Below are 11,011 nucleotides of genomic sequence, written 5' to 3' on the forward strand. Positions count from 1 at the left end.
CTCCCATTAGAAGATATGCTTGTTTTTTTGTTTTATTTTTGAAAGCAAATTAGTCCAAACAGTGAGTTCCCTTAGTGATTGAATGAAATTTTAGTAAGTTCAGGATGTTTATTCAGTCAAGCAAATTATCCCCCAAACTGATTTCGAGCTGGTCTTTTTTATTTTTATGGAATCTCAGATTAATACTAATAATAGTTAATAATTTGACGGTGGTTACTGTATGGGAGCACTGTTCTGAATGCTTTATGTATAACAGCGTGATGCTTACGACAGTCCTATGAAGTGAGGGTGCTAATTATGCCCATTTTACAGCTAAAACACTCAGACACAGAAAGATTAAGTCATTTACTCAAGGTCAGCTAGTACAATTTCAAGCCAGCCCTCAAAGCCAAGCAGTCTGACTCCCACTAGTTTGGCTCCAGAATTTGTGTTCTGAACCACTATGTGATATTCTTTCTAGATTCTAAACATGGGATAGGACCTAGAAGGCAGATAACCAGAGATGCTGGGTTGGGAGTTGGGGGCGGGAAGCTAAAAGAACCAGATTAGGAGCATGAAATGGTGTGCTGTCACTGATGGAAGAGTTCATGGAACTTCTAGCTCTGGTCTACTGTAAGATGACATTTACTCGTAAGGCAGAAAGGACAAAGATTATTTTTTATGTCCATTTTACACGTTAATACCATTAAAATCAGTTGTTGCCTGAGCATGAAAGCATATACACAGACATGAGTAAGTAGATTGTTAGGAACATCAGTGCCTGTAGTACACAACCGTCTGACAGCAGGAGATTTATAGTGTCTTTTGGTTTTATTTAAACCTGATGGGCTGTGCCACATGAAGCAGTGGGCTCAGTCCAACAGAAAATGACTCAGAGCCAAGCAAGTAAGTTTAAATACACTTGGGGTATCTTCTCAGTATGTAATTAAACAACCTCTTTCAATATCCTCCAACTCAGATTGGCAAGTACAGTTATAGTAATGGGTAAGCAGGAGTTCAGTGATTCTACATCGGGATTAACCACAATTCAGAGGCAATGAGATAGACCAGAACTGCAGGTCGGAGAGCAAGGTCACAATGACAAGACCTTTATCTTGTGTATTTAACCAAAATATCTTTTGAAATGACAGGAGCCAGTATTGGAGCTGAGAATGTTACTTCTGCAGAGCTCTTTTGCTTATGCTTAACTGCCAGACTCTCTTTTTTTAAAAAAAAAAAAGAAAACATCTTTATTGGAGTATAATTGCTTTACAATGGTGTGTTAGTTTCTGCTTTATAACAAAGTGAATCAGCTATACGTATACATATATCCACCTGTATATCTTCTTTTTTTTTTTAACATCTTTATTGCAGTATAATTGCTTTACAGTGGTGTGTTAGTTTCTGCTTTATATGTATATCTTCCTGGGAGAAATGTCTGTTTAGGTTTTCTGCCCATTTTTGGATTGGGTTGTTTGTTTTTTGGTTATTGAGCTGCATGGACTGCTTGTAAATTTTGGAGATGAATCCTTTGTCAGTTGCTTCATTTGCAAATCTTTTCTCCCATTCTGAGGGTTGTCTTTTCGTCTTGTTTATGGTTTCCTTTGCTGTGCAAAAGCTTTTATGTTTCATTAGGTCCCATTTATTTATTTTTGTTTTTATTTCCATTTCTCTAGGAGGTGGGTCAAAAAGGATCTTGCTGTGATTTATGTCACAGAGTGTTCTGCCTGTGTTTTCCTCTAAGAGTTTTATAGTGTGCCAGACTCTCTTTTGAATAAGAAAATTGTTTCAACCTAAAATATTGTGAAACTAGAAATGGGAAGGCTAAATTCCATGATGTCTCCTTGAAAATGGATCCCACTTATCTTTATTTGTTTAATAAAAGGGCAACGACCATTAGATTTCAAACGGTGTTTGTGAAAACTCTAAGGGAAAGTGGTAAAAAGGAAAAAAGCTAAGTTATATAATTACAAATAAATAACACTCTTTTGCTCTTAATTCTCAATATCAGTTAGGTATTACTTTTAAAACAAACCCCCCCCAATTGTGTGATTTTGGTGTGTGAGGAATAGGTATAGAAATGTTTGTGTTACTAAATTATTTTTCTTACATTTTTGAAGGGCTATAGGGCTAAGATTCTTTTTTTTTTTTTCGGGGTTTTTTGGTGGAGGCACAGCTCTTGTTAGAAAATAGGAATGGTTGAGTTTATAGTATATTGTATGCACATCAAAATACAAATAGAAATCAGCATATGATTCTTTAAATGCAATGGAAATAGATATTTCACTGGTTTTGGCCAAATGTTCATTACCTTCTTTGTTCTCTGTAATTTGTTTTATATACTTAGTTGTAAACCTAATGTTTTGGGATCATGATAAAAGATTACTATATTGGCATATGCCTTTTTTTGCTAGCATGTAATTAACACTTACCAACATTTAATTTTTTTATTGTACAACTTCATAGGAATGTGTTAGGTAGCATTAAAAATCTCACTAGAAACTTAAGTAGAAGTAACAGTCAATATTTATAGAATAGAGCCAATATAGACACTAGAAAATATAAAATCTGAAATAAGACTAAACACAGTTTCCACGGACTGGAAAAGTATGAGATGTATTCATTTATCTTCTAATAGTGCTTGTTCTCTCTCAACACACATACACACACATTCATTTATTCTGAGGATTCAAAGGGTTTTCCCAGAAAATATAGATTCATTTGCATGGTGTCACTATAAACATAAAAAATAAAAATTGAAATGAAATTCCCCTTCCTTGCTTCCAGTGTGAATCCCTAAAGTCTGCCTTATCGCCATAACTCTTCCAACTGCTTAGAGGAGATGAGCTTATTTTCTTTGTCCTCTTGGTTCAAGGAAAAAAAACTCTATCTCTGCTTTTGGCAACCACTAGGCACCAGAGTTATTACCAAATATATTTTGTGGCGAAAGCAAAAATCAGATTTCGTCCTCCTGGGCTTTGATGCCCGTCATCACTTGACCACCCCCCCCCAACATGAACGCTTTTTCTCCCTCTGTCTGTACCATCTGCTCTTCCCCTGACCCCGGGCAGCACAATGTGCAGCTTGTTTGCCTCCTCCAGACCTTCTTTTGCCTCTGAACATTGTACATCTACCTTCTAACAATTGCTTTTCTCCTGAAACTCCATTCCCATGCCTGTTATCATCACTTCAATAAATCTCGTGGGGAGAAGAATCATAGTCAAAATAGCAAAGTATCAATAGTACTCATTCTTATAAAGTTTACTTTAGGAGTTTTCCTATCCAGCAATTCTTAGACTTTTATGAGGATTTCTTTTTTTTTTTATGAGGATTTCTGATTCGTAGTTTGGATTCTTTCCAGTCTCGTTCAGCAGAGTCTGGTGCAAAATCATCGGATGAAGTAGTACATGAGGTCGCTGGGGACATCTTGGGTAAACTTCCAAACAACTTCAATGTTGAGTCTGCAATGAGGAGATACCCAACCACTTACACTCAGAGCATGAACACGGTGCTTGTCCAAGAGATGGGACGGTTCAATAAGTTGCTGCAGATCATAAGAGAATCATGTATTAACATCCAGAAAGCAATCAAGGTAAGGGGAAGTACAGCAAGGACAAATCATTGAAATAAACATATCATTCATTTACTCAGCAAATATTTATTGGGCACAGATTCTGTGAAAGCACTGTTCTTGGTTCCGGAGATGGAAAAAAAAATCCCCACCCTTAAAAAATGTATCGAATTCTGGGGCTGACAGTTAATAAATGTGTAAATGAGTACAGGATGTGGTACATATAGCGATCATTTGTTGGATGGAACATATGCTAAGAAGGCATAAAATGTTAAGGAGTAAGACAAAGCTTCTGCTCTCATAGAGCTTACTTCTTAGGGAGACAAACGATTAAAAAATGAACAAATAAATTTATTTTTTTCAGTCATTGGTAAGTTCAGTGGAAAAAAACAAAATGGGACAAGGATGTAGAGAATGATGGGTGGGAAACTCAGTCATTGGGGGTCAGGCTGCTCTGAAGAGAGAGGCCTGATGGGAGGGACAAGCCATGGAACGTTTGGGCAGAGGGTCCAGCCAGCACGAAGGCCCTGAGAAAACCAGCTTGGCGTGGTCCAGGAGCATGGTAGGGAAGGCTGGCTTGTCTAGAGTAGAGAGCACGAGGGAAATGGTAGGACAGAGAGAGGAAGGCATGGGCTTCGTGATGGCCTTCTCGGCCAAGGTTAGGATCTTCAATATTATCCTAAAGTTTAAAGGTAAAGGGAGGCCTTCAGAGGGTTTTAAGTGATGACATGAAATGATCTATTTTATATTTTTAAAGTTTGCTCTGACCACTGCAGAAAGGATTGTAGGGAAACAAGAGCACAGGCAGAACCCAATTATGTGATTGCAGTAGTCCTGCTGAGTTGGTTTCTTGTAGCAGTGGAGGTGGAGAAGAGTGGTTGGATATGAGTTATCATGGAGAGAGGAGTCTGCCCGGCTGGCTGTGGTATAATCTGGCTGGGCTGTTTGGCTAAGAAATATTCAGTGTCTTGTGTTTCTCCTTAACCTGGTCCTCCCTGTATCCTTCCTGGAAGATGAAGGCCTGGCTTTCCGCATTCTGGGAGATAAAAGGGGAAACAGGCCTCAGGGAGCTCAGCAACCAATACACATGAATTCACTTAATTCCTGATTTCAGTATGGGAATTCTGACCCCACCTGAGCCTGGCATCCCCTCCACTGTAGGGATGTCTTCATTTTCCTTTCCAGGTTTCATTCAAGGTGAATAAGGTACAGTTTTGTGGGAGAAGACCCAGGAATCTATTTTTTAAGCCAGATTTCAACAATCTTCATTTAGCACCACCCTCCTCTCCTCCCTTTCAGCTAGGGCCATCAGTTCCAAATATTGATACTTTGAGTATCCTAGTGTATATCTAGTCGATTCTTAACTTTCCCGTCTGCCAGTTTCTCCTGACTACTAAGTCAACTACCAACAGTCCACATGCTTTGTAGCTCCAAATATTGCCTTGCCTTTTCCTATTTTTCCTGCACTTGGAGGCTTTTTTTTTTTTAGCCACGCCGTGTGGCATGCAGGATCTTAGTTCCCTGACCAGGGATCGAACCCGCGCCCCCTGCAGTGGAAGTGCAGAATCTTAACCACTGGACTGCCAGGGAAGTCCCTAGGCTTGTGCTTCTAACAAATAAATTCCTTTACTGTTGTTTCAGGGTTTGGGGAAGGAGGCAAATGAAATGTGGATGTTTAATCCATTAAATTTTCTCTAAAATCTTTTCCATATGTTAGTTGGAATTATATTGTCAGTTATGAAGAAAACAGAAATGATGATGGCAACTGGCCCAATTGCAGGATCAAATAAAATTTTCAAGGGCCTCAAAGTGTTACCATCTCTTAGGATCTTCAATTTTATTCTAAAGTGTAAAGGTAAAGGGAAGCCTTCAGAGGGTTTTAAGCAATGAAATGAAATGATCTATTTTACATTTCAAAATGGGGTAAGATCAGTTAGACTTCATAGTTGCAATCCAGGATTTCTTAACCTTTCAAGGCACTTTGTATCATTTTCCTCATCTTATATTTATCACTATCCTTTTAAGAAAGCAGGACAGAGATATATTAGTTGTCCATTTAATGGACAAGTAAACTAAGTCAAAGTTAGGCTGCGATTTAATAGCTAGTGAGAAGCCAAGTGTTGAGATCTTCCAGGGTGGAAAAAAATGGGTAAAGGGGGTCAAAAGGTTTCAATTACAAAATAATAAGTCACGGAGATGTAATGTACAGCTTGGTGACTATAGTTATAATGGTGTATTGCACATTTGAAAGTTGCTGAGAGAGTAGATCTTAAAAGTTCTCATCACACACACAAAATGCCGTAACTATGTATGCTGATGGGTGTTAACTAGACTTACTGTGATGATCACTTCACAGTATATACAAATATTGAATCATTATGTCATACATCTAAAACTAATGTTGTATGTCAATTATATTTCAAGAAAAGAAATTTTCCACTAAAGTTTGATTAGATTACAATTGTTAATATTTTTCTAAGGAATAATTCAAAGACTCCACAACTTGTGAGCAAAAGAAAGTATCTTTTTTCTTTTTTTGCTATATGACTCAACTAATCATAATTGTAAACAAATACAATTATAAAATTATTCATAACCTAGAATACAGTTGTGTTAAGCAATGGTTAAATGCGTTTCAGGGACTTGTAGTGATGTCTACAGATCTTGAGGAAGTGGTTAGCAGCATTCTGAATGTCAAAATTCCAGGAATGTGGATGGGTAAATCATACCCAAGCCTCAAACCACTTGGGAGCTATGTGAATGACTTCCTTGCAAGACTAAAGTTTTTGCAGGTGAGTTCATCCAAATGCTCATATATTAAGTTTCTTCTGATTTCATTTTCTTCATCAGGTTGCCTAACGTAATAAGTATGACTCTCTAGTTTTTCTGTGCATCCCAGGCACAAGTGACCACTACCCAATATTGCATATAGTTTGTGGAACTGTTACATGGAATTGTCAAAATACTAACATTGGAAGTAGAACCTCGGAAAGCTTCTTTAGGAGCAGGTGTTTGTGTTCAGTGAAGTTAGACATTCAAGCCAAGGACATTTGAAGAGGGAAAAGAACTGGCTATGTCGATATTTCCATTAAATATTTAGTTTTAAAAGAGATTCCTACAGCACAGCATCTTAGAAAGCCAGACAAGCTACTAGTAAGGAGAATTATTTCTTCCTTGTCCAGCACCCCTCCAGGTCATGAAATCACTAGATTGCTATTTCAGCCCAAGTCAGTAATAACCTCAAAGGCTAATTGTCTTGGAAATGTAGAGTGGGCAGAAGCCTGCCTCCTAATTATCTGGCAATATTGGTGCTTAACTATGTTATTATTAACAACTATATTTCTCAGAAGTATTGATTAATTTCCTAGGTACTATACATAATACATCAAAAGTTGCCTGTGAGGAGATTTCTCCGGGGATAAAATGACAAAACACCCCTTCCATAATATAGGGCTTCTTTGATACTAGACTTGGTACTGAAGGATTAAGATTGTTCTTGAAAAGTGAAGACTCTACCTTGGATTCTTATAGGGGAAAGTTCTTCAAATTCACTTCTTCAGACTGACTTCTATAATTTACTATTAGAGTCAGTAACTCAACTACTTGTTATAATATATGATATGAACGGAATATCCAGATATCTTGATATTTATAAAGATCTTAAGCTCTCACTACCCTGTATCTTCTGGAAGTTCCTTGTACAATATTATGTCTTCATATGTTAGATTCACTGTATTTTGGTGAAGTAGAAGGGAAGACTTCAGAAGGAATATTCTACCAGGTACTAACAACCAGAGAGGAAAAAAAGTGAAAGAAACATTATCGTCTGACCAGACCTTGTAGGGAGATCTTCTTTTATTCAATTAAACAACGTGATGTAGCGTGCAATAATGTATATTAGAAACTCACTATTGCATGGAGCTTTTCTGAAGGAATCACTGGGCATGTATAAAACATACATTTGTATCTGCATTCACACACATTATGATTCATATCATTGCATGAGCTGGTGCAATGGATACGAAATTGAAGTCAGAACGAATGCTGAATATGCTGCCTATTTTTCAAACTTGGATAGTATGACTTTTTATTCCTCAAAGTGTTAGCTTATTTATTAGTTTACCTAGAAGATAATAGGCGGAGTGTTTGTGGCAAATTGTACTAAGCCATGTTGCATTCAAAGTTGAAAGACCCTGTTGTCAGGACACTTGTGCTTTGACACCACAGCAATGGTACGAGGTTGGCCCTCCTCCAGTGTTCTGGCTTTCTGGCTTCTTCTTCACACAAGCCTTCCTGACTGGTGCCCAGCAGAACTATGCCAGGAAATACACCATCCCTATTGATCTTCTTGGGTTTGACTATGAAGTGATGGAAGACAAAGAATACAAGCATGCTCCGGAAGATGGTAAGTGCAGCGATGGAATGAGTTGGCTTATATTTCAACACTGAACAAAAGTGTAACATTCTTGCTCTCGCCCAGCTGTTAAAAATTTAATCATCATGTATGTAACTTACCCTCAGATGGTTAAGGAAAAACAAATTTGTGAAGAGACAGAGTGAGCAAGAGAGAGCAAGAATAAGAAAATAAATGGGGATGAAATTAATCTGAGGAAGGAGTAGGTGTCCCTTGCATTGTTTTCGTTTTACAAAATTGTGTAATTTTGAAGTTATTTCTTAAAAAAGTTAGGTAGAAAGGAATCATCAAATTAACAATACATGGGATAATCAACCACAGTCTTATGGTGACCTTGGGGAATTAGGGGAGCACAACATTAAAAAGAAGGATCTCTTGGTCCCTCGAAGAGCACACCTTTGCAGACTCCTAAGATATGCGTTCTTTCCTGTTATATACGTCCTTCCAAAACTTAATACAGTTAATAGCTAATATGAGCATATGTTCTGTGATTGAAACATTGTGAGGAAATTTATTTTCTTAATCATTTGTCTTTTTAATACTCAGTGGCCACCCTAATGTTTTATTTCAAATTTAATGGAAGGGGCCACTACCTTTCAAAAGTATTATTTTAAAAATACTATCGATTCCTAATTATACCAAAATGGTGTTGTCTTTAAATGACAATTTCTAAATGACCATTAATGTGCCCTGCTTTTACTAATGTGTCAAAGGTAATCCTGCTTCCTTATTCACCACTGAATGGTGAATTCACTGGCTCGCTCTGTTAGACACTGGGGAATATCAACAGTGAATACCGTAGACAGGATCTTGAGCCTCAACTAATCTGTACTCTGGTGGAAGATACTAACAAGTAGATGTGTCATCACAACAGTGTGTGATAATCCTATTACCGTGCTGGCTGGTTTTACTTTACCTTGACTGTCAGAAATCTCAAGGAGGGTCATAACACTATGAAGCGGTCCTACCACTGTTCCCTGGAAGAGTTGCTTTCCCACTTTCAAAGCAACCACGTATGTCTTCTTTGTCCTGCCCTTTGCCCCCGCATCTCACCTCATCCTTCATTGAAAAAATAAGCAGCCATCAGAATAGGGCTTTTAGCACAACCAAATCCAGAAACCTGTTGACTGCTGCACCCTCTGGTAGTTCAGATCCACTGGATAGTCCAGATCTCATTTTTTTCCTCCTGCCAAGGGTTTTTATCCTTCAGTTGTACCCTCTGTTTCTAGAATCAGCAGTTATCTCCCTCACTACTGGATAATTCCTACCAGCACGCAACCAGAATCTCTCATCTTACAACAAATCAACAAATGCCACTTGTCTAAATATCCGTATCCCCTCAGCTACTGTCCCATAATCTCTGCTCCCCTTTGCAGCACAATTCTCGTGCCGTCTCCAGCTTCTCACTCCCTCTTTCCTGTCTACCTTTCATCGTCTCCAGTCAACTGATGCTCTTCAGAATTACTAATGACTTCCATGTTGACAAATCCCATGAATTCTCTTCTGTCTTCATCTTAACCTCTTAGCAGTCTTTACCAGTTGACAACTTCTTCTTTCTAGAGACATTCTTCTCATTTTGTTTCTAAGTCATCACCCTCTCCTGATTTTCCCTTTCTTACTGGATACATTCATGCTTTTTGCTAGCTATTCCTCCTCTAAATGTTGGATTTCCCAAGGACCCCAATTGCATTTATCTTTTCTAACTGCATCCTCTCCCCAAGTGACCTCATACTTTTTGTGTCTTTAAATATTACCTCCTGGATTATATCTTCCAGATTTGAATGTCCAGTGTAAATCTTTCCTCTAAAATCCAGACCTCTGTATCCAACTGCCTGCCTGACATCTCCACTTCTGCTTTCTCCTGGATATGTAAAACTTATAATGAATTGCGACAAATGGCACCACTGTCCAGCCAGAAACCCATGGATTCTTCGTTCTTCTGCTCCCTCACATACTCACATCACATGCAGTTGCTCATCTACAATGCTCCTGCCACCTCCATTTTTTTTTTTTTTTTTTTTTTTTTTTTTGGTGGTATGCGGGCCTCTCACTGCTGTGGCCTCTCCCGTTGCGGCACACAGGCTCCGGATGTGCAGGCTCAGCAGGCATGGCTCATGGGCCCAGCCGCTCCGCGGCATGTGGGATCTTCCCGGACCGGGGCACGAACCTGCGTCCCCTGCATTGGCAGGCGGACTCTCAACCACTGCACCACCAGGGAAGCCCTGCCACCTCCATCTTTATCCAGACTTTTGCTCTAGCCTCTTATCTTCCTACAAGTGTTACACTCTTATAATCCTTCATTTCTACAGAAGCCACAGAAGTTTTTAAAAAATGTAAACAGATCATGTCACCACTAAGCCCCCATTGAAATTCAGAGGACTAAGTAAGTTAATAATGACATTTTCCCTTTGTAGCTAGAATAAACTCTAAACCCCTTACCATGACTATGAGGCCAGGCACATTCTAGCCACTGTCCACCTCTGGAGCCCATCCTGTGCCACCCCACACAGGGCACACCGGACCTTCTCACAATTCCTAGATCACCTCAAGCTCTTTTCTCTTTGGGATCTTTGTAGTACTATTCCTAAGCAGACTTAGCATGGTGGGCACTCCTCAAACTTCAGGTCTGAGCATATGTTATAGTTCATCAGAAAGCACTTCCTTATGGTTTGACATAAATATACTACCATGTGTAAAATAGATAGCTAGTGGGAACCAGCTGTATAGCACAGGGAGCTCAGCTCAGGGCTCTGTGATGGCCTAGATGGGTGGGATGGGGGCGGGGGAGGGAGGTCCAAGAGGGAGGAGATATGTGTATGTGTATAGCTGATTCACTTCGCTGTGCAGCAGAAAACTAATACAACATTGTAAAGCAATTATTTGCTTTACAAATAATTGAAAAGTGAGGGCTATCTGTTGAAGCCCTCACTCCACCTTGTTAGCCTCTCTTACAACTTTGCTTATTAACTTCAAAACATTAATCACACTCTGTAATTATTTCATTTCCTTCCTTTTTTTTTTTTTTTTTTTTTTTTTTTGTGTGTGTG

General features: G+C 38.9%; 1 protein-coding gene across 1 annotated transcript in view; it reads left to right on the forward strand.

Annotated features, from left to right (window-relative positions):
- DNAH7 (dynein axonemal heavy chain 7) overlaps positions 1-11,011 on the forward strand; it is a 284,014-nt gene that overhangs the window by 265,229 nt on the left and 7,774 nt on the right. The window contains exons 64-66 of the mRNA XM_024733634.1: positions 3,341-3,571; positions 6,190-6,342; positions 7,778-7,955. Coding sequence (XP_024589402.1) covers positions 3,341-3,571; positions 6,190-6,342; positions 7,778-7,955 — 562 coding nt within the window. The remainder of the gene's footprint in view (positions 1-3,340; positions 3,572-6,189; positions 6,343-7,777; positions 7,956-11,011) is intronic.

This window comes from Neophocaena asiaeorientalis, unplaced genomic scaffold (assembly GCF_003031525.2).
Source record: "Neophocaena asiaeorientalis asiaeorientalis breed wild unplaced genomic scaffold, Neophocaena_asiaeorientalis_V1.1 scaffold24, whole genome shotgun sequence".
NCBI lineage: Eukaryota > Metazoa > Chordata > Mammalia > Artiodactyla > Phocoenidae > Neophocaena > Neophocaena asiaeorientalis.